Source organism: Amblyomma maculatum, chromosome 11 (assembly GCF_055883805.1).
Source record: "Amblyomma maculatum isolate TAMU_Amacu chromosome 11, ASM5588380v1, whole genome shotgun sequence".
Lineage (NCBI taxonomy): Eukaryota > Metazoa > Arthropoda > Arachnida > Ixodida > Ixodidae > Amblyomma > Amblyomma maculatum.
This window is the reverse complement of record NC_139354.1, coordinates 159,314,613-159,339,533: the sequence shown is the minus strand read 5'-3', so window position 1 is coordinate 159,339,533 and position 24,921 is coordinate 159,314,613. Positions and strand designations below refer to the sequence as shown.

The window sequence follows — 24,921 nt, the reverse complement described above, 5'->3', positions numbered from 1 at the left end:
TTTTAGCAGCGGGGTTACCTTATTCGATCTTGACTGCTGTTCGTTAGACCCTCCTTCAGAAGCTGAGCATGGAACAGGCAAGACCGACGGTAATCGTCAAAATGCCGAAAAGCATTTGGTTGTGCCATACTTACACAAGACTACGCGCAACCTAAAAAAAAGTGACCAACAGGAATGACGTGTTGGTTGTTGTTTCGGCATCCAATAAGCTGGGAGGGTTATAACTCCGCATTTTTCATTTTAGGAAACGTAGTGAAAGAAGACAAGGACAAAAAAGGGAAGGAAACACACACGAGCGCTTCTTATAACTCCTTACTTATAACTTTCTTATAACTCCGCATCTGTGGCTCAAAAAAGCGTGAGTGCTTTGCAAGACATAAACTGCGGCTTGTGAAACGTTCCACAGGAGTGGTCTACGCTATTCCCTTGACGTGCGAAAAGATGTATGTCGGCCAAACAGGCCGAAGCATCAATAAGCGATTTGGGGCCCATTCAAGAAAGGTTAAAAATTTTGAAGACAAGTACGCAAATTTGGCTGCGCACATTAGTAATTGCAATGGTTGCGTGGTCAAAGATTTTCGGCAAGAGCGCTGATAAGACATCTCAACCTGGAGGCTTTTCATATCAAGAAATATGGCCTTCTCTATCGCTCTTCAATGCTGAAAAGTGCTTTTTAAACCCGGCGTAGGTTTTTCTCCCTTGGAATGTCCTGTTTTTGTTTTTTGCATCTTTCTAACGTCGCTTGCTCACGCGAGCGTTATATGTATCTGGTTATCTTCAATATCGACAGCTAGTTCCTTTCCTGCCTCAGCCAACTCCCGTGTATAAGCTGGTGCGTCTCTTCAATAAAGATCAGTTGACAATCAGCGCTTGTGCCCAATTGTCGGTAGTCTATCTTTTGTGGTTGTGTGTGTTAGCGCTGTTTCAAAATTTTCCTAGAGTCGAAATGAACCAACTCGCCGAAAAAGAAGTGTTAATCAAAGATCCTTGTTAGATGAATGCCTTTCACTGTTAACTTGCCTACTCCCCTTTTTTTTACCATGTCTCCAATTCCCCTCTCCATACTCTTCGGAAGCATACAAATATTTTTGGTCAGCCTCAACATCTTTCCTTCTCTCGTATCATCAGAATTCTTGAAGCCGAGGTAAGATACAGAAATTTCTAGCGTTACATTCAGTGACCACAGTTTCTGTGGCAGCATGAACCATGAAACCAGCATTGGAGTATGGGGACAATGCAATAGTAGTTCCGGGCATTGCCAAAGAGTACCAATAATGGTGCTGATGGAACATTGTAAGGTATGCGACAGAAGTTTCGGAACAGAGACCTATATGAATGTGTGCCCTCTTTTGTCCCAATTTTTTTTGTCTTGTGTTGTTGCGTCACCATGCGGAACCACGTAGCTCGTCAATTCGAACAACACTTTTCGCACGGTTTTCGCTGCTTGGGAGCCGCACTGGTGTTTACGCGATGCCAGTTGGGCAATAAAAACACGCGGGCAGTGGGACAGAGCACATTGGCCAGCGTACCTTGTGCGGCCACCTTGATGTCCTCCGGATGGGTGAAGTAACGCGGGTCAATGATGGGCGGGTCATCGGGGTCACTGCTGCGCAGGCGGATGCACCCCTTGGATTTGAGCCGGTTTAGGATGGGCGCCAACTGGAAGCCGTGCTGGCCACGCTTGGGCCGGTAGTACTTGTCGTATGCCTGTCAAAAGAGCAAAGCGAGGACACTGCTGCCTGAGAGGAGACCGAGCTGAAATGCGGCACATGTTAGACGAAGCAGCGCATATCCAGGAAGAGGAACCATTAAACAAGAGAATGTGCTTTCAGGGAAACTGCCCTTGCGGCACAAAGAACCTCTGTCTTGTTGTCACGTCTCTTTCTTCATCAACTTTTTGCGCAAGTCTTTTACCTTTTGCTTTGGAAGCTCGGGCAGCGGCATCAGCAACCCGACTGAGCACCCGACCAAATCTTAACCCCTAACCCATTTAACCGAAATAAATGCTTTATACTACTACTACTTGCGGCGCAGGTTCTAAAAAGACTCCTCTCCTTCAATATTAGAACAAGACTAACAAAAAATAAGAATGTAAATATGAAAACAAGAATAACAACAATAATGCAAATACATACATTTACTGCTAGTAACATGACACGCGGAAAACGTGGCAAATTCCAGTGAATTGATTGACATGACCCCAATAAATATTATGTAATAAACTATTGCTTAATAAATAATAAATGTAGACATATCGATACAATGTAAATATGTACATAATATTCATTTATATATTTATTTCACTTTTTAACAGAAGACAATAATGCCTGATGCAGGAACAAAAGCTAAAGGCAATTGGTGCCTGCCGAGGTCTTTGTCCCTATGCAGTTAGGACAATATAATCATAAACAATATTTTCCTTAAGAAGACCAGGTATATAAAGCAACGCTGTTCTAAAACTACAAAAACTTTTCGCGCGTACATAGCAGAACACAACACGCCACACATTACATGATATTAGAATAATTTCGATCAACATATGGCAAATGTAACTGTTGTGTATAAGGTATTTACTAAGGTAATCGCTAATAGAATCACGACAACCTTAGACTTCAATCAAGCATGGGATCAAGCAGGGTTTCGGAAACGGTACTCTACTATCGATCATATCCATACCATCAATAAGGTGATAGAAAAATGCTCGAAATATAACCAGCCCTTATACATAGCATTCATTGATTACGAAAAAGGATTTGACTCAGTTGAAACCTGGGTGGTCATGCAGGCATTCTGAAATCAGGGGGTAGACGAGCCGTACGTGAAAGTGCTGGAAGATATATATAGTGGCTGCACAGCAACCATAGTTCTGCATAAATAAAGTAGCAAAATTCCCATAAAGAAAGGTGTTAGGCAAGGAGACACAATCTCCCCAGTACTATTCACAGCTTGCTTAGAGGAAGTATTCAGAGACTTAGAATGGGAGCAGTTAGGGATAAGGGTAGATGGAGAATACCTCAGTAATCTGCGATTTGCTGATGACATTGCCTTGCAAAGCAACTCGGGGGATGAACTGCGAATAATGATTGATGACCTAGACAGGAAAAGTAGAAAGGTAGGCTTGAAAATAAATATGCAGAATACTAAGGTTATGTTCAACAGCCTCGGGAAGGAACAGCAGTTTACATTAGGTAGCGAAGTACTGGAAGTAGTAGGCGAATATGTCTACTTAGGAGAGGTGGTAACCGCAGATCCGGACCATGAAAAAGAAATAACAAGAAGAATAAGATTGGGATGGAGCGCATTTGGAAAGCACTCGCAGATTATGACTAGCAGCTTACCGGTATCCCTCAAGAGGAAAGTATACAACAGTTGCATATTGCCTGTACTCACCTATGGGGCTGAAACGTGGAGGCTAACCAAGAGAGTTCTACTTAAGTTTAGGACAACCCAGAGGGCTATGGAACGAAACATGGTGGGGGTAACATTAAGAGATAGGAAACGTGCAGAGTGGGTCAGAGAAATAACTCAAGTTACCGACATTCTAGTGGAAATTAAGAAGAAAGGAAAATGGGCAGGACATGTAGTGCGAAGAGGGGATAACCGATGGTCGCTTAGGGTAACAAACTGGAATCCAAGGGAAGGAAAGCGTAGCAGGGGGCGGCAGAAAGTTAGGTGGGCGGATGAGATTAAAAACTTCGCAGGGGTTAAGTGGATGCAGCTAGCACAGAACCGGGTTAAGTGGTGAAATATGGGAAAGGCCTTCGCCCTGCAGTGTGTATAGTCAGGCTGATGATGAACTGTTGTGTAATGGCAGAAACTAAGACGCATTGCATTTTTAGATTGTGAAACATTAACGCGTAACCTATATAACCTATATATTGAAGGCTTAGTCTTGGGAGTTTTATTTTTCTAGCAAAGACATAGCAAAGCTTTTTCAAGATTTATGCGATGACATCAAGGCCGAACTAAAAGCTTTCAAAGAGTCAATGGAACGAAACTATTGTACTGATGACAGAGTTGTTCGTACCGACTTAGAGGAAATGGAAAAAAGTGTGAACTTCATTAGACTTAGCTTGGATGAGGCGAACCAGCGACTTGAACCACCACAAGTGAAAATAAGTCGCTAAAGAAGGAAAAGGCTGCTAGTACGTTCACTTGAAAAGGAGCTTGAGGCATGTCAATCTAATTTAGTTCAATCAGACCAGTACACAAGAAAGTGGAACGTGGAAAATTAAGCCGTTATTGAAGAGCAGAATGAAAAGCTCCCTGACATCCTTGATAGGATTGGCAAAGCCGTCGGTGAACCGATAGCAACCAACGACATAGATGTCTATCATTGAGTCGCCAACAAAGACAAAAACCAGAAGAACATATTTGTACAATTCCAGAAGCGTGAGAAACGCGACAAGTTTCTTGTGAAAGCTCACAGAAAAATAATCACGAACAAAGACATTGGACTGTTCACCGATTCCTAGGTTGGGGTCATCCAAAGAGCTGCCGACCTGTATAGATGAACACCTCTGCCCTAGGGCTGGCTACTGCTCGAAAGCACTAACACAACTGGAAGTTTGTGTGGACGAAACACAGCAAAGTTCTTGCACGCCGGACTGAAACGTCGACCGTGTTACAGATACTAAAAGCGATGTTCTGAAGGTTAAAACCTGATCGCCTATGCATGCCTAGGCACTGACCACCGCATTTGGTGACAATGGCCACGGACCTGGTCCTTCGAGAACATTTAGCTGACATAGTGGCAGCGAACAACGCGAATAAATCGATTAAGCTTTTTCAACTTAACGCTAGACCTCAAAGCGCAATGACATACTTTTTCTGCTTGAATCATGCAGTGTCACATTTGATATTATAATGTTTACAAAAACATGGTTGTAGGTATCTTGAACCGAAGTCGCCGAATACTTCCTGTTAATATCAAGAAACTTATTTACAACGCGCTTTTTAATTCTCAAATTCACTACTGCTCTTAATTTTGGGCGAATACCTGGATAACAAATATTCAGAAGCTTGTACTACTACAAAAGAAAGTCCTCCGCGCTATAGAGAATACGACTCGGTTTGAACATGCACTACCATGTTTCCGAAAACACAGGATCGTATCGGCAGAATATACTGACATATATAAACTTCTGTTTGCCTATAAAAAAATAGTGGAAGGAAGAAGTGCAAAGAAGCAAACCTTAAAACAGTGACAAAAACATACGCTTTTAGGTACAAATCATCATGGTATGTTCCTTTTTAACGTACTGGATTTGGGGTTTAAAGAATAAAGTACTCACTACCATCCCTCCTGAACGACATTGATTTCCAGTGCCTAGATGTTCTTGCAATGTCACATTAGCAATCTCTTCGTGTAAGAATATATTGTCTTTAGTGCTCGTTATGTCCACTTCGATGCAATCTTTTTTGTTCGCCTCATGGTTAGAAAGGGCCTGTTGAAAAGGAAAAGCATTTTCACGCATGTAGTTTTCGCCTTGTCACTGCTGCTGATGTAAAGGTGGCTGCAGCGTCCTCAAGCTGCAGAGAAAGCAGCTTTTACTCCAGCCACCTTTCTTCGCTCATTTGTACCAAGTGGCGAAAATGAACTTGATTTTATTATTCCTATCATTATTATATATAAATGAACACAAAACAAGATGCATAGTAAGCGTTCTGTGTTACACTAGGATTATTTTACAAAAGGTTTGGGTTGGGCTATATGGTTTGAAGTCCCAAAGCGACTCATGCTATGAGAGACACCGTAGTTGACTCGGAATGAATGAATGAAAACTTTATTTCCACCGAAAAGGAGCCCCTCATCTCCCGCCCCCGGCACGCAGGCCGGGGAGCGGGTCAGGAGGGCTCCGCAGGCTGAGGTCAGGTGAGGTTACAAGCACTCTTGACGGCCTCAGCCGCCAGGCGGGTCGCGTGCCGCTGAACGGTGGGATCTCCGCTCCGCAGCCAAACCTCCCAGGCTTCTCTACTATCAACGTTAATGCCGGCGCCTGGGGAATCGGCGCATTGCCATATTATATGATCTAGCGTACCTTTTTGTCCGCAATTTTTACATTTAGAATCTTCTTACTCCCCGGTCTGTGTTAAGAAAGCCCAGACAGGGCAGATGTAGTTATCGGCTTGTAATCGCCTCCAGATGCGTGCTTCATTGTTAGTGAGAGACCGATCTGGCGGAGGGTATATTTTTCGATTTAATTTGTAAGATTCTGTGATCTTATTGTATGTGATAGCGCAATCTTTAATTCCCTTGCATTCGGGCTGTTCTACCGCTGCCCGGTGGTAGAGATCTCAGGCCAGCAGGTGCGCAGCTTCGTTGCCAGGGACAGACTCGTGTGCTGGTATCCATATGATGGATATGGTTCTAGTAATGGGATTTGTGAGAAGAATCTTTTTGGCCTCCTCTGAGATCCGTCCTTTTGCAAAATTCCGGACAGCCGTTTTGCTGTCGCTGATTATAGTTTTGGCCTGTGTACCAGTGCATGCGAGCGCTATTGCGACCTCTTCAGCTGTACTAATGTCACGGGTGCGTGTTGAAGCCGCAATTTTAGGTGCACCTTCTCCATTTACTACTGCCGAGACAGCCGCTCCGTGTCGTCCGCATGATGCGTCCGCATAAGCAACTTCATCGACTGCGTTTCATTCTTTTTGCGATGGCTTAGGCTGTGTTCTCTGCGTTCTTTGTTGTAGTCTGGGTGCATGTTTCGAGGTAAAGGTGGTACCAGTATGTGTTCCCTTATGTCGGGCGGGATAGATGTTTTCGTCTGTGGGCCTCTGTCTGATTGGAGTCCGACCCAGCCTAGGATGGCTCTGCCTGTCTCCGTCTGACTTAGTCTTTCCAGTTGAGAGATTCTGACAGCTTCAGTGAGCTCTTGCCATGTATTATGAATCCCCATTTTCTCCAGCTTCTCTGTTGATGTGGAGACAGGGCGGTCTAGTGCGCGTTTAACGCATTTTCGAATTATGACGTCGATTTTTTCACGTTCTGTCTTTTTGAGATTGAGAAAAGGTGTGGCATAACATATGCGACTGATGATGTAGGCCTGCGTCATTTTGAGTAGACTACGTTCATTGAGACCGTGTCCTCTAACCGCTACTTTTCTGAATATGCCCGTAACTTGGGCTGCGTAGTTCTCCAATTTTTTGATGGTGTTTGTGTTCTGCCCTCTTGCTTGGTGGGATCATTCCTAAGATTCTAATTTCTTCTACTTGTGGAACCGGGTAGTTTTCAACATTTATCTTTATGTCTGCTTTATTCTTCTTATATTTGGGGTTGTAGATGAATAGTTTTGACTTTTGCGGCGAGCAGGATAGACCGCGTTCCGCAGCGTACTAGACCACCTTATTTGCGGCAGCTTGGAGTTTGTTCTCTATTTCTGCGTCGCTACCTTTATTTATCCAGATATTTATGTCATCTGCGTACATGCTAAATTTTAAGTCCGATATTTGCTTTAGTTGTGCTGGTAGCCCCCTCATAGCAATGTTAAATAGAAAGGGAGACAAGACAGAGCCTTGTGGCGTTCCCTTGCTACCCAAGGTGATTGTGGGTGATTTGGCGCTTTGAAAGCTCATGGTGACTTCTCTGTTAGTGAGAAAATCTTTGATATAGTTATAGGTTCTGATTCCAACCCCAACTTCTTGGAGACTTTCGAGCACTGCCTTATGCTTGACATTGTCGAAGGCTTTGGTGAGGTCAAGTCCGAGAATAGTCTTTGTATCTGAAGATTCCTGTGTTATGATATTGTATATAAGTCTGAGCATCACGTCCTGTGTGCTTAGCCCCGGCCTGAAGCCCACCATTTCGTGTGGCCAGAGGTTCTCTTGCTCCATGTATTTGGTAAGTCTCGTCTGAATAACGCGTTCCATTAGCTTTCCCACGCACGAGGTCAGTGATATGGGTCTTAGGTTTTCTAGTTTTGGCGGCTTCCCCGGTTTGGGTATGAGGACTACACTGACATTTTTCCATGCCTGCGGTAGTTGTCCAGTCTCCCATACCTTATTCATGTATTCTGTCAGGGCTGTGATTGACTCGTCGTCTAGATTTCTGATAATAGTGTTCGTGATACCGTCAGGTCCTGGGGCTGATCTTGTCTTTATAATCCAATAATCTCAGCTCGGACTGCAGCCCTAGTGATGGGGGCGTCTAAGTCTAGGTTAGGTTTTCCCTCATATGCTGGTAACGCTTCGGTTTTCGTTTGTCCGATGTAGATTTCGATTAATTTGCTCATCAATTGTTCGTCCGAGCCTTCGAAGGCATGCTTAACTTTAGTTTGATTTACGTTGGCTTGTGCTTTAGATTTTTCCGGATCGAGAATGTGTCGTAGAATGTTCCATGTTTTCGAGAGGCTCATGCCTTGTTCCATTTCATCACATCTGCTGCACCAGTTTTGTTCATTTAGTTTGAGGGCGTATGTCTCCATCTCTTTATTATGTCGAGCTAGTGCTCTCCTAATATTACGGTTCCATCTTTGTGTTTTTAGGCTTTTCTCTAGGTCCTGTTTCTTGTTCCACATGTTTAGGAGTTTGCTATCGATACTCTGTGGTGCATCTTCGTCTTCTAGAGTGACTGTTGCTTCCTCCACGTGTTTCTTTAGCGTTTGTGACCACTTATCGATATCGTCGATTTTCTCAATTCTCTTGGTCTGTCGTATTTGCCTAAATCTTTCCCATTCCGTGATTGTGGGTTGTTTGGGTTTTCTAATTTTGATTCCTTTTCCTAATGTGAGTGCAATAATGAAGTGGTCACTACCTAGGTTTTGCTCGGTGTTTTTCCAGTCCGCTGTACTTACATTTTTGCTTAAGGTCAGGTCGGGGTGGTGTCCCTGCTGACGCTATTACCCGTGCGTGTGGGTGCATTTGGATCTGTGTGCAGAGTAAGTCCTAGTGTTTGCATGTATTCCCATAATTGCCTGCCCTTAGGATCCTGCCTATCGTACCCCCATTCCTGATGGGCTGCATTAAAGTCACCGGCTATGATAAGCGGGTTATTTCCTGCGATTTTTAGGGCTTTTCGGAATAGGACTTGAAACCTAACTTTCCTTTGCTTCGGAGTGCTATATATGTTCAAGAGAAAGATACTCTTTCGGTCTTTTCTTCCAGTTATGATTTCGGTTAAAACTGCTTCTATATCCCGAGATGTGATCTCTTGATTACTAACGGCTATGTTTCTCTGGATAAAAGTCGTGACTTTTGATTTTTCTCCCCTATCGCTGCTGTGGCTTTGATATCCAAACAATTTGGTTGGGTTTTTTCCAGTCTCCTGTATCATGATAGCTATGGGTTTGTCAGCAGTTTGTTCTATGTATTGTTGCAATAGCGCTCGCTTTCTCTGGTACCCTCGGCAGTTCCACTGCCAGATCGTGGAGTTGTCTTTCTGATTATGGCTTTTGTCCATGATTGTTACCCATTGTTTCTTCTAGTTTTGCGATTCTGTTATTGGATTCAGAGAAGGCCAGTGATGCTTCCTGCATTTGTTTAGTGAGATTTTGAATCTGCACTTGCATCTGTCCCTGAGCCCCTAGAAGTTGCTGGATTAGCGTGTTAATATTCTCGAGTTGCTTATCAAATTTGTCATTACGTTGTTCAAATTTTCTATTAAGGGTTATAAACGGATCGGTCTCTCCCCCTTTACGCTTCTGGGGTGGCGGCCGGGTGAATTCCAAGTTCATACAGTTTGATTCCTCTGAAGTAGAATTAGTAGTAATTGAATTTGTGGTTTTTGGTACCTCATTTGATTGATTTGCAGGCGGGCTCTTAGCCGTGGGCTTTTCGGTGAATTTAGAATAAATTTCCTGAATTTCGCGACTCATTTGTTTGATCATCTCTCTAAGTTCTGCGTTTTCCCCTCTGAGTTTTTCCATCTCTCTATTTTCAGCCTGGGAGGTTTTGCTAACGAAGCTTACCGTCTTGTTGTCTGCTGACTTGAGTTGGCCCCATGGATTCTTGGGATCTCTGGGAGGCAGGCCAGGTCCTCATCCCTTGGGGCCTCTGGGGCGAATGATGATCTTCTTAGCGATGGGCTCCTGCTGTCGCTCAATCGATTTTTCGGCCAGCTTCCTCCCTTGAGGGGGCTTGGGCTTGGGTTCAGCGTTCCAACGTGGTCAGCTTGGGCGTTGTTGACGGCCACGTTTCCGTTTCTGACGAACCATTGTCCGTTCAAAATATCGCTGGCCGTCTCTTCCCTCCACGGTTTCCATCATCATGATCTTCTCAGGTCGCGACGCTCTGGGGCCAGCCTCTTCGGGTAACGCCTAGCGCCCAGCGAGGCTTCGGAGTCGAGCTAGGCCTCGGTCAGAACGTTTTAAAGACTCATAAAATCCAGAAAATTGGGCCTACCGTCGAAAGTCCTGTGTCCCCGTGGTGTTTCGAGGTTCAGGTATCCGTTGGTAACACAGGATAGGAGGTGAGAAGTCAAATACCGCATTCGCAGATTGAACTTTTGCGGAGCGAAACAAAGTGCGTCCGTCTCAGAAAGCGAACGCCGTAGTGCACTCGGGAAATTTCTACCACCTGCGGTTCCTTAACGTGCACTGACATCACACAGCACGCGGGCGCCATGCTTTTTGCCTCCATCGAAAAGCGGCCGCTGAGGCCGGCATTCGATCTCGCGTCCTTGGGAACCGTAGTCGAGCGCCGTAACCACTGCGCCACCCAGGCGGGGCATTTTGCAAAAGGTAAGAAGTTCATTTCTGTGTATATTTTATGCCGGAGGGCAACAATGTACAAATAATATGTAGTTTGAACAGACGTGCTGTACATTCAAAGTTTAATATTCCTTGAAATGTACAAATAATATGTAGTTTGAACAGACGTGCTGTACATTCAAAGTTTAATATTCCTTGAAATGTACAAATAATATGTAGTTTCAACAGACGTGCTGTACATTCAAAGTTTAATATTCCTTGAAATTTATTTAGGGCGGCAGTTGCTTCATAATAAACTATTGTTGCGTATCTCATAGGCTGAGTTGCTTTGAGGCGTGAAACCTTACTACCATTTACCAGTTTCGTCGTGCTCTCGAACTTAAAAAAAAATAAACATGATATGAATGATATGATTCTTGATATGAATGGGCAGCTAGATGTGCTGTTTCTGACCTTCTCGAAGGCCTTCAATAAAGTGCCACATGGAAAGTTATTGGACAAATTGGATTGTGTTGGTCTTCTATCTTGCAGTGCATTTGTGCCTATCTTAGAGAGAGGCAACAGTTTGTTGAAATTATGAATTGTTCATCAAAAATGCTGTCGGATGTGCCCCAAGGAAGCGCCTTGGGGCCGCCATTGTTTCTGGTATACATCAATGACTTGCCTGATGTCATTTATGGTGACGTTTCTATCCGATTGTTCGCGCCTATGAGTGTGTGGTTTTTAAAAACATCACAGCGCCTAATGATCATACAATCTTACAAACAAATCTACAAATATTCATGAGTGGTGTGTACGATAGGTAATGCAACTTAATGCAGAGGAAACAGTCCTGTTCCGAGTTACAAGGAAGAAAACTATCTAACAGCGCCTTTTCTTATTTACTTAACAGCAATATTTTAACAGAAGTAGAGGCGCATAAATATCTTGGTGTTACGCTTAATATTAAACCAACCTGGTCTCCGAACATATCCGCCATTTTCTCTTCCGCTCTTGGTAAGCTGTGGTGCCTAAAGAGCAAACTTAAGGGCGCAACTCTCCAAGCTAAACCTTTAGCCTATAATGCCTGCATTAGAGCCAAACTCGAATATGCTGGCATTGAATGGGATCAGTACAATAAGAAGGAAAAGACCGAGACCAAAGAAAAGCTGCTTGGTATATCTTTAGTAAATACAGAAGCCACTATTCTCCATCCTTATTGATGCGGCAGCGTAAGTAAAAATCTCTCGAATCTCGTCGAAAAGTTAGTCGGCTCGCCTTTATGCATAACTGCCTCTCAGGTAAGCTAAGATTAAACTAGCCGGATTGCGTAAAGCCACATTGCACCAGGAAGACTAGACACACACACCCTCGCTCCTTGGCTCCAATCTTTGCAAGAACAAACACTTTTAAACATAACTTTTTTTCCCCAGAACTATCAGTGATTGGAATTTCTTGCCTTTTCAAACTTTCGCAGCCAGCGACATTGTTAAAGAATTGGAGCGTCAATTCTTGTTTTGTTAATTGTACTTCGCTCATTATGAATATTTTTACTTGTATGGAATTTGTTTTTGTGCAGCCATATGCTTGTTATATGTGCTGCCTATATATGCAAGTGCTACCTTACAGTTTTTACATTTTTCTTATAGACGCCCCTCCTGCCTGGGCCATGCATTTGTATGGTCTGTAGTTCCTGAAAATGGGCACGGTGGCACGACCAGAATGCGGATCGCTATCCCCCTCGTCTTTTTCTCGCAGTTCTTTGCAATCATGCTGCCGACACCAGCGGGACATGACAGTCCACAGCAAACGACAGAGGCCTGGGCGAAACAGCTGATCTGCAATCAGTTTCCACGTGAGGAATACGCCCCCGATTCCGGATTGTTGGAACTACAGACAAGGCCGCTCTGTCTTTGCTTCGATGGATGGATGGAATATGGGAGCGTACCCTTTGAAACGGGGTGGTAGCAGTAGCTATCATGCTCATTTTTCTCCCTATATGTTAATTATTGATTTAAAATGGTTAACTAAACCATCATTCTATTTATTACATTTTTGTTCCTACAACGCTAACATTATGTCACTTCTCTGCTTTTAAGCCACCAATCTTCAAGTCATTTTTTGCTAGTTTCCACCGCCGGTTTATTCACCCGGCCACTGTTATCTCTAAACCCCAGAGCTTCAGGAGCAGTTACTGCGCCTGCATCAACTTCCGGGGGGATAGCATTACATTCGAGTATAATGTGGTCAATTGGTCCACTGGAGTTACCACATACAGCACATGCGTCATCTTCATTGTTAAATTTCTTTTTGTAGCTGCGTGTTCTAAAGCACCCTGATCTAGCTTCAAAAAGTAGGACACAGCCTCTTGAGTTATCAAAGAAAGCTGCCTTCCTGATCTGCATTTCCACTTTCGGTAAAATTCCACACTCTGATTCTTCTCCATCGAATTTATCCAATTTTTACCTTTTCTGTTTTTCACCTGTTGCTTAATGCTCTTTAATTCTCCGTCCTTGTGACTAGCATACTTACTAGTTAGTTTCCTGGTTCGTTTCCTCCATTGTGAGTTGACGCTTTTTAAGTACAGGTATTTAAATACTTTAGCTGCCCATTTGTCCCTGTCCGATTTCCTAAGGCGTTCCTCATATAATATTTTACTCTGAGCTTCCCGTACTTCGAAAGATGCCCAGGCGATATCTCCCTGTACCGCCTCATTTGTGGTTTTGCCGCGGGCACCTAGTGCTAATCGTCCAACGGATCTCTGATTTATTTCTAATGTCGACTGTACCTCTGATTTTAAGCACAAAACCAGGTTTCCGAAAGTAAGTCCAGGCACCACAATTCCTTTCCAAGTACCCCTCAAAACTTCATACCTGTTGTATCCCCACAATCCTCTATGCTTCATTATCCCAGCGTTCCTTCGTCCTTTGGCCTTAAGTGATTGCTCATGCTTTCCAATGTATGCCAATCCTTCGTTTACCCATATCCCCAGATATTTGTATTCTGCTACTCTGGATATTTCATGGCCTTGTATTTTAAGACCCTGAAAAGTTGAGCCGTTGAAAATCATCAGACCCTACTTACCTGAGCTAAAACTAAAGCCTAGAGCGCCCCTTCATCTCCGCAAAACTTAACTACTTGCAATTCTTAACTTTGCAATTCTTCCAGACTCTCAGCTAGCAGCACAATATCGTCTGCATACATCAAACCGAGGAGGCGCTGCTCTGCCGCCTTTTCACCTAATCTATATGACAGGTTAAAACCTAGGTTACTGTCTTGTATCCTACGTTCCAGGTTTATCATATAAAGCATGAACAGCAGCGCTGATAGTGGACAGCCTTGTCTTAATCCTTTGCATACTTTGACATCTTCCGTACTTCTTATCCCTTCCCATGTAATTTCTACTTTGTTATCCCGGTATATTTCCTGTAGGAACTCTAGTATCTCATAACCGATATCTTCTTCTTTTAATATGTTCCGCCGGAGTACCCTGCTTACGTTGTCGTACACCCCGTTTATGTCCAGGAAGGCCAAATACAAAGGTTTATTTTCCACTCTAGATATTTCGATGCATTGGGTAAGCACGAACAGGCTATCATCTAAGCGCCTACCATTTCTAAAGCCGTTATGAAGTTCTCCGAGTATCTTGTTACTTTCAACCCATGCTTGCACCTTTAATTTCACCGCCTGCATGGTCAACCTGTACATAAACGATGGTATGGTAATCGGCCTGTAGCATTTTATGCACATCCTTTCTTTTTTTCCTTTATAAATCAAATTCATTTTACTCTGCCGCCAACTGCCCGGAATTTGCTTATTCGTTATGACTGTCTCCAGAGCTTTGAACAACGTTTCCTTACTTTTGGACCAAGTTCAATAATCAGCTTGATTGGAATTTCATCTATGCCTGTAGATGTGCTTCTAGGAATATTTTTTTCTGACTTGTTCCAGTTTAGATTGGTCAGTTCTAAGCTGCTTTGTATTCTGCTAGCTTGTGTTGCTTCCTGATTTGCGGAGATTACCCTATCGTCGCTCTTAAATGACTCGGCTAACACTGATGTAATGTAGTTCACTGCGTTGTCTCCATTTGAACAATTTCCCTCGTTATCTTGAATTCGATCTTGATTTCTTTGATTCCTTTTCCCTAGCCAGCTTATATGGTTCCAGCATTTTTTTTGCTCCGCCTCTAGAGGCATCGTGTATGTCAGTCATCTAGCGATCAGTGGACTGTTTTATTTTACTTTGGACAAGGGCCTGTACCTCAAGTTTCGTTTGTCGATATGATTCCCATTTTTGGTCGATTTCCTCCTGAGATACCTGTGCTTTCTTTGCCACTCGATGTTCCCTTAAAGCAACACGTCGTTGTTCAATAGGTTCCCTGATTTCCTTATTCCACCAGCTCCGTGGCTTCCTCTTTCCATGCCAGCGGTTTGCTACTTTAACCTCCTTAATTTTCCTCCTTATGAGTAGTTCTACCTGTTCATAATCCCAGTCTTCCATGGGGCTTTTCTCTATTGCTTCCTCTATGTCTGCTGCTATCTGCGCTATTTGATCGTCGTTTAATTTTGAGTTTACTTTTTGTCTAAGTTGCATTTCTCTTTTCATCAAGGGTCCCATCTTAGCATCAACACTGCTACCTGGTGGAGGAACTGCAAACTCTGAGGATAAAACCGGAGCTGAATATTCCATGGGCCAATGGGCATGGTGGCACGACCAAAAAGCGGATCGCTAACCCCCTCTTTTTTTTTCACGCAGTTCTTCGCAATCTTGATGCCGACACCAGCGGGATATGACCGTACACAGCCATCGATAGAGGCCTGGGCGAAATAGCTGATCTGCAATCAAAGTTTCCACGTGCGGAATACGCCCCCGATTCCGGATTGTTGGAACTGCAGACAAGGCCGCTCTGTCTTTGCTTCACTCGGCGTCAACGGTGCTATCCTGGTGGAGGAACTGCAAATTCGCAGGATAAAACCGGAACTGAATCTTCCATGGCCAATGGGCACGGTGGCACGACCAGAATGCGGATCGCTAACCCCCTCGTTTTTTTCACGCAGGTGAGAAAATGTTATGAAAATGCTATCGTTCGAGCGACCGGTATTTGGTTGTGCTTCCGTGCCTGGGTTGCTGTGTGTGTTAACTTGCGATTTAGCCAGTACCATTATGAATATTTTACTGCTGTACGCTGATGTAGAAACCAACCCGGGATCCGACCTCGCCCAACTCGCGCATCAAATACAAAAGATTGCGGAGGATATTAAAGAAATTAAGGATGGACGCTTAGCATCCATCGAAGCGAAGTTGGAAACTCTAGCTATTCTTGACAGCAAAATATCAAACTGTATGGATGAGGTTGCTAACTTACAGAAAGTAGTATCTTCTCTTGAATCTAGAGTGAAGGACTTGGAAAACCGTTCTCGAAGATCCAATCTAATAGTGTACGGTGTTCCAGAAGATCCAGAGGAAAATACTGCTTCCCTTGATGAAGTAATGAATGAAAGAATTTTGAAGGACATTCTTAAAATCGAATCTGTTAGCATAGAAAGAGTTCATAGGTTAGGACGGCTAGCGACGGATAAAACTAGGTCCATAATACTTAAACTGCTAGACTACCGAGATAAAGTAAAATTGTTAAAAAAACTGTCACAAATTGAACGGCTCTAATTACACAATAGGCGAAGGCTTCTCAGGTCGGGTGAGAGAAGTAAGAAAATAGTCGTGGAAATGGGCAAAATCAATTAAACAACAAGGAGACAAAATGTCGCTAGTTTATGATAAACTGCGCTTAAATGGCCAGTTATACCACTGGGATGACACAAATGATTGTTAAGTCCTTGTAACTCATCTTAGCAGTCCAGACAACCGAAAAAGCGCGGATGATTTGCAAGGCGAGGTGTCCCCTTGTAGCGTTTCAGACAGCCAAAAAAACACAGAAAATCCTCCAGGCGAGGCACTGAGACCACGTCCCAAGCGGGAACTACAGCGCCGCATATAACTTTCGCAAATGTTAATATCCGTAGCATTCTGAAGAAAACAAATTGGATCGAATCACTGCTTGTTGGAATTGAGGCAGACTTTATGGCAATAACAGAAACTTGGTTATCAGCCACCTAGCTTTCTGCCGCCCCCTGCTACGCTTTCCTTCCCTTGGAATCCAGTTTGTTACCCTCAGCGACCATTGGTTATCCTCTCTTCGCACTACATGTCCTGCCCATGCCCACTTCTTCTTCTTAATTTCCACTAGAATGTCGGTAACTTGAGTTATTTCTCTGACCCACTTTGCACGCTTCCTATATCTTAATGTTACCCCTACCATTTTTCGTTCCATAGCCCTCTGGGTTGTCCTCAACTTAAGTAGAACTGTCTTGGTTAGCCTCCACGTTTCAGCCCCATAGGTGAGTACAGGCAAGACGCAACTGTTGTATACTTTCCTCTTGAGCGATACCGGTAAGCTGCTAGTCATATTCTGCGAGTGCTTGCCAAATGCGCTCCATCCGAATTTTATTCTTCTTATTTCCTTTTCATGGTTTGGATCTGCGGTTGCTACCTTTCTTAAGTAGAAATATTCGCCTACTACTTCCAGTACTTCGCTACTTAATGTACTGGAAGGACATCAGTGAGTAGTATGTCTTATATACACAGTCAGAAAATTGTGCAGCACATCACGAAAAAAAATAGATAGAGAGAAAAACAACAACAAATAACTGACATTGATTATAGTAATAAAAATATTCATAAAATAAACAACCATTCTAGGCGCAACAAGTGCGCGGTACCTAAAACACAGGCTAGAAATACAGGGAAATACAATAAAAATATAGAATTGAACGCGGGACAGTAAGATTCGAAAATGTTTCAAGTTAAAATATTGCCGCGAAACCTTCAAAACAGTATTTGTTGTTTTTTTAACAGCCGCCGGCATACAGGCTTATCTCTCTGATTCTGGACCGCGTATCAGTTCCGTAATCTTTGTTTGTAAATGCTCGATGTCGCTAGTCACACCTTTATCAGTTTTGATGCACCGAGATCTGTCTCGAAGGTTCCGGCCACTCGGGTGTCTTTCCAGAATGTTCCAGCCCGTACTGGTAGCTGTTTGCGATGTTATCTAGATTGTTCTGTGCAGCCTTTAAATTGAGCGTTGCCGAGTGTGACGAGCATTCTTTGTCCGACGACCGACGAGCACGTTTGTTGCTATCGCCGCCGCCGAGTTGCTTAGATCTTTTGCGGGCGCAAGTCAGCCCCAATAAAGAGTCAATTTCAGTACCATCAAGCCTGCGTCTTCTTTTGGTGTCAACAGCCTTGTCATCACTACGTGACATCTGGTGGAGGTGCTGCCTTTGATCCTTCAAGCAAAGACCCAAGCCATGTTCCTGTCGCCCTGGAAGACCAGCCTACAGGTCACCGAGCCAGCCGCCGACTTCAAGGCCTACAACCCGAACACGGTCTGCTGCCTGACCCCATTCGATCTCGGAAGGCATCGACGCTGACAATGGCCCAGCCTACAGCACCGGTTGTTTTCGTCCAACCCAGTGAGCACCCCTGGTTCCATGGACGACCGGATGAAGATGCGGGAGACTGGATGGACCTTTTCGACCGTGTGGCAGAATTCAACGGTTGGAACGACGCTGCTAAACTCAGGCAGGTCTGCTTTGTTCTTCAAGGACATGCCCGAGTTTGGTTTGAATATCACGAGACTTCTTGCAAGGACTGGGAGATTTTCAAAGCACAGTTCTTGATGACCTTTACAAGTTCTGTTCGAAAAGAAAGAGCTCAGGCCCTCCTCCAGTTAAGAATTCAACTACCAAACGAGCCCGTCCTGGCCTACGTAGAGGAGATGAAACGCCTGTTTCGGCGCGCCGACCCTAACAAGACCGAAGGTGAGAGAGTGAAATTCCTAATGCGGAGCGTTAAAGAGTCGCTTTTTGCGGGGCTTGTCCGGAACCCGCCGAGAACTGTGGAAGAACTTGAGAGTGAAGCATCGACCATCGAGAAGACGTTGGACACCCGGATGCGCCACTACGAGCGACCACTTCAACCAGACTACTCATGCCACTACCTCAGCTCATCTGCAAGCGCAGAGAGCCTTCGGGACCTCATCCGGGAGATCGTGGGAGAGGAGCTCCGCCGATTGATGCCATCATCGCAACAACCCCAGGTGGCGACGCTCGCGGACGTCGTCCGTGAAGAAGTCCAGCAGGCGCTGGGCGTTCTTCAAGCGACGGCTGCGACTGTTCCAGCGCAAGAGGCAACAGCAATGAACTACGCTGGTGCATTACGTCGCCCAGCGCCCCGACGTGATGACTTTCCGAGGCCTCGCCGCTACCGTCCTGTTCCTGAAAACCGCCCCTTGGTCCCGCCCGTCAAGCCTACCAACAACTCCCAAACCCCAGGAAGTGCGACGCCAGAGGACTGCAAATAACCGGCCATTATGCTTCCACTGCGGTGAGGCCGGCCACATTCTGCGCCACTGCCCGTACCGACGATTCGGTCTCCGCGGATTTGCAGTCGACGCTCCACCACCACGCGCAGGTGAACGACCACAAGAAATTGACAACTAGAAATTGACAACTAGAAATTGACAACCACAAGAAATTGACAAATGGCGTAGCGGTGAGATTTCGCCACCAAGCCGTCGGTTCAGATCTCCATCGCCGTACAGGGCCCGCTTTGCGTCGCCAGGCCGTCCCTATGATGAGAGTATGCGCGGAAGGTCCCCAAGCCCGCGCAGGGGAAACTAAACAGAGCAACCTTTGGAGGTGAGGTTGCTCAACGGCGAAAAGACGAATATCCTCCGCCGCCGACGACCACTAACGACGACGCAGCCATTTCACCGCCGCTCCACACGACAACATCGACGACAACACGACCACAGTGCAAGCCGACACCACCGCCCAGCGAAGTAACAACGGTAGGCCCCGGCCATGACCTGAAGAAACGACGGAGCCGAGATCGGACACTAAGGCCCACGTGCAATGCGAGGACGCGAACAAGTGACCTTGAAGTTGGTGTCGAGGGTCGCAGAGTCACTGCCCTAGTAGACACCGGAGTTGACTATTCAGTCATTAGTGGACAGTTAGCCTCTCAGCTCAGAAAAGTTACCACCGTTTGGGATGGCCCGCTGATTCGCACCTCAGGTGGCAACCTGATTACTCCATCGGGACGATGCACTACAAGAATAACAGTAAATGGACGTACTTACCCCGCCAGCTTTGTGGTCTTGCAGCAGTGCTCCCGCGACGTGATTTATCCAAGCTCATCAAGCTCTCTGCAGACAAAGCCATTCCTGCTACGATATCGACGCAACACATCGCCCTAAACGTCCTCGATGAAGAATTGACCGTCCGCCCCGATCAGGCAACGCAGTCTGCGTAGGTAGCGCAAACAGCGAAACCGCTGAAGGCATCGTCGAAGGAAATATCCAATTGCTCTTAGAACGAGGTGTCGGCATCGCAAGAGGCATCACGAAATTCCGGAGAGGTCAAGATCACGTTCTGGTAACAAACTTCACCGAAGAATACCGGCATCTCAACAAGGGCACGACGATCGCTTTTCTCAACGAATTAGCGGACCTCAAAGATGTATTCGCCCTCCACGACCAAACGCTGGAAGACGCACCGGACCTATTCCGTCAGCCCACATTTGACATCAACCCGGCATTGACCCAAAACAGGAAAGACCAGATTTTCAGTCTGATTCGAAGCTACGGGGAGTGCTTCTCATCGTCATCGAAGGTACTACAAACACCACTGGCCAAGCACCGCATAATAACGGACGAACACGACGGACCTCTGCGCCAAAGCCCTTATCGTGTGCCGCGAGATTGCCATGCCATTCGCGATCAAGTTGAGGAAATGCTGCGTGATGACGTAATCCAGCCATCGAACAGCCCCTGGGCGGCACCAGTCGTTTTGGTGAAGAAGAAAGACGGCACACTTCGCTTCTGCGTTGACTACCGCCGCTTGAATAGCATAACGAAGAAGGATGTCTACCCGCTTCCCCGCATCGATGATACTCTCGACCGGCTCTGCAATGCAAGGTACTTCTCATCGATGGACCTGAAGAGCGGATATTGGCAAATTGAGGTCGGCGAAAGAGATCGCGAGAAAACCGCATTCATCACACCGGATGGCCTTTAGGATTTCAAGATGATGCCATTTGGCCTCTTCTCCGCACCAGCCACGTTTCAACGAGTAATGGACACAGTCCTGGCAGGCTTGAAGTGGCAAATTTGTTTGGTATATTTGGACGACGTTTTTGTCTTCTCGTCAAACTTTGAAGACCACCTAAAACGACTACAGACAGTGATGGAAGCCATCAAGTCATCGGGACTAACGCTAAAAGCAGAGAAGTGTCACTTCGCCTACGAAGTACTCCGGTTCCTACGTCACATCGTTAGTAAGGACGGCATTCGCCCAGACCCGGAGAAAACAGCTACAATCGCACAATTCCCACCACCTGCCGACAAGAAATCTGTGCGCCGATTCCTTGGGCTGTGCGCTTATTATCGATGATTTGTCAGAAACCTTTCGCGGATCGCCGAACCGTTGACTCAGCTTACACTGGCTGACGGACTTTTTAAATGGGAAGCGCCGCAAGGAGGAGCCTTCGACGAACTTAAACGCCGCCTGCAATGCCCTCCTGTACTTGGCCACTTTGATAAAAACGCCGAGATCGAAATTAACACCGACGCGAGCAGTGTGGGTCTAGGAGCCATTCTCGTCCAGAAGAGTGCTGGACAGGAAAAAGTAATCGCCTACGCTAGAGGTCCCTCAAAAAAGCCGAAGTCAATTACTCGACGACCGAGAAGGAGTGCCTTGCGATCATCTGGGCTACTCTAAGTTTCGTCCATACCTATACGGCCGACCATTCAAGTTTGTTAGCGACCATCATGCGCTCTGCTGGCTGGCTAATTTGAAAGATCCCTCCGGCCGCCTTGGCAGATGGAGCCTACGACTTCAAGAATTTGATTTGACTGTAGTCTATAAGTAGGACCGGAAGCACTCTGACGCAGACTGCCTATCACGCGCTCCCGTCGACGCTTCCCCGAAGGACGATGACGACGACGCCTTTTTGGGACCGGTAAGCGCCAGCAGTTTCGCAGAACAACAGCGATCAGACCCTGAGCTGAAAGCGCTAGCCGATTACTTAGAAGGAAAGACCACTTCCCCTCCTGGTGTGTTCAGGCGACATTTATCATCGTTCGCGTTAAGCAATGGCCTCCTATTGAAGAAGAACTTTGCAACCAACAAGACCAGGCTTGCTTCTTGTAGTGCCTAAAAACCTCCGGCAGGAAATTCTGCAGGCGTTGCACGATGAGCCCACAGCAGGCCACCTCGGATTTGCGCGCACGTTGCGTGGAATCCAGGAGAAGTATTATTGGCCGCGACTGCCTGCCGAAGTTGCCCACTACGTGAAGACGTGTCGTGAGTGCCAACGACGCAAGACGCCGCCGATCAGACCAGCAGGACTACTAAACCCGATTCCGCCCCCAATCCTGCCCTTTCAGCAAATTGGGATGGATCTCCTCGGCCCCTTTCCATCTTCGTCTATTGGTAACAAGTGGATCATCGTGGCCACTGACTACCTTACCCGTTACGCCGAAGCAAGAGCACTACCAAATTGTACCGCGGCAGAAGTCGCCAAGTTTTTTGTCGAACAAATTCTCTTGTGACATGGCGTCCCAGAAGTGCTCATCACGGACAGAGGAACGGCGTTTACGGCAGAGTTGACGCAAGCCCTCCTGGAATACAGTCACACAAGCCATCGACGAACTGCGTACCATCCCCAGACCAATGGCCTTACGGAGCGCCTGAACAAAACGATCGCGGACATGATCGCTATGTACGTCGACGCTGAACACAAGACCTGGGACGCCATCTTGCCGTACGTGATCTTCAAGTGTAACACGGCAGTCCAGGAGACGACCAGAGCGACCCCGTTTAAGCTTGTGTACGGCAGGGAGCCCACGACGACGCTCGACGCAATGCTGCCAAACGTAACCAACGAAGACAGCCTTGACGTCGCCGCCTACCTGCAGCGTGCAGAGGAAGCCCGGCGACTCGCACGTCTGCGTATTAAAGACCAACAGCGCACCGACAGCCGGCGATACAATTTACGACGACGCCACGCAGAGTACAATCCAGGAGACCAAGTGTGGGTTTGGACACCAATTCGCCGTCGCGGATTAAGTGAAAAGTTGTTGCGTCGATACGTTGGGCCATACAAAATCCTTCGCCGCGTCGGACCACTGGACTATGAATTCATTCCCGACGGAACGTCAGCATCACAACGGGGACGCGAACGCCCAGAAATTGTACATGTTGTACGACTGAAGCCATATTACGCGCGTTAAAGAATCTGTGGTTTTTAAACTTTGCAGTGTTTATGTTTAAGTTTCTTTGTTTTGGAACATCGAGGCGATGTTTCTTTAAGGGGGGAGTAATGCCGCGAAACCTTCAAAACAGTATTTGTTGTTTTTTTAACAGCCGCCGGCATACAGGCTTATCACTCTGATTCTGAACCGCGTATCAGTTCCGTAATCTTTGTTTGTTATTGCTCGATGTCGCTAGTCGCACCTTCATCAGTTTTCATGCACCGAGATCTGTCTCGAAGGTTCTGGCCACTCGGGTGTCTTTCCAGAATGTTCCAGCCCGTACTGGTAGCTGTTTGCGACGTTATCTAGATTGTTCTGTGCAGCCTTTAAATTGAGCGTTGCCGAGTGTGACGAGCATTCTTTGTCCGACGACCGACGAGCACGTTTGTTGCTATCGCCGCCGCCGAGTTGCTTAGTTCTTTAACGGGAGCAAGTCAGGTTAATTTCAGTTCCATCAAGCCTGCGTCTTCTTTTGGTGTCAACGGCCTTGTCACCACTACGTGACAATATAAATAAGAAACGGATAAAAAGCAGTTCAATATACTTTAAACAGCACTGAAAAGGAGAAAAAGCAAAACGTGAATGAAATTAAATACACTATTTAGGTTAGAAAGCGGAAGTTATATGTGATAAATACAGCTTAGAGTACAAAGCTACGAACGTCCAATATAAACGAAGAGAGCGAGTTTTGGAAGGTGTCAAGGTGAAGACAATAATAATAATAATAATAATAATAATAATAATAATAATAATAATAATAATAATAATAATAATAATAATAATAATAATAATAATGTTTTATTCACTTCGTGTACATTTTTCTATCCAGCTCGCATAAGCGAGGAGTCGCTTGTGCACAAAGCTGGGCAGACCGGCGGCTTTTCCAACAACTTTTACAAAGACTACCGTGAAAAACATATTCAAGACAAATGTACACGTGATGTACCTGTACAACAGAACGTCTCACAGTTAATATCACAGAAAGGGAGAAAATGATTAAAAAAAAAGAAAAGAAAACTGCATACGTAGCTCGCTTTGAAGGAAAAGGAATAAAGACATAACCAAAAAATGTGAATATAAAACGAGAACAAGGGTTTCACACTCATATGGTTTCAGTATATTGACATATAAAACGAGAACAAGGGTTTCACACTGATATGCTTTCAGTATATTCACATGATCTCTAGGAATACAAAAGATGCAATGTATTACAGTTCAAACAGGAATAAAACGAATTTTATGTCTGACGTCAGCCACAATCTTAGAAGTTTCTTAACATCCGGCACATGATTATAGTACATAAGCTGGTTAAAGTGAAATGGTATATAGAAACTTCGTGCCCTCCTAACATAATTAGTGAAAATTCGAGGTAGGATGAATTTTTCTGAGAACCGGAGTGCGCGTGTTTTTATGTTGTCAGCATTAAACTTAGAAGAGAAGTAATGTTTGCACAAAAAATAAAACACGGTAAATGATGTCTAATATACGCCTGACATTAAGAACATGTTCACCATGACATTGTGTACCATAAGTAAGATCAACGCATATTTTGTGAAGGGCTCAGCGTGTTCAGCCTGCACGCAGAGGCAAATATGTAAAGTGTAATTCCATATTTTATGATGAGCATATGCCCCAAGCTGGAATAAAAATTGGTTTTTGTTTTGCTAGTGTTGATGGGATTCGGGAAGAAAAAAGAGATCACACTCTGGATCCCTACATGTTTGACGCAACACACTCGGTCACGGAATGTTGCACTGCGCCTTCGCTCATCATAATTTTTATAGCAACCAGCGTGGCAGGCAGAATTGTATTCCACGCCACTCACCTGAAATTTCAAAATAGGAAATAAAAGTATGTTCCAACGTAACTCGAATTTATTACATTGACATGAAGGAGAAGCTGGAGCCGCACATCCTGCCT

At 45.3% G+C, this 24,921-nt stretch overlaps 1 protein-coding gene across 1 annotated transcript in view; it reads right to left on the bottom strand.

Moving 5' to 3' along the window:
• LOC146175270 (uncharacterized) overlaps window positions 1-24,921 on the bottom strand; it is a 303,458-nt gene that overhangs the window by 32,441 nt on the left and 246,096 nt on the right. The window contains exon 9 of the mRNA XM_084584704.1: window positions 1,530-1,707. Within this exon, the coding sequence (XP_084440830.1) occupies window positions 1,530-1,707 (178 nt within the window). The remainder of the gene's footprint in view (window positions 1-1,529; window positions 1,708-24,921) is intronic.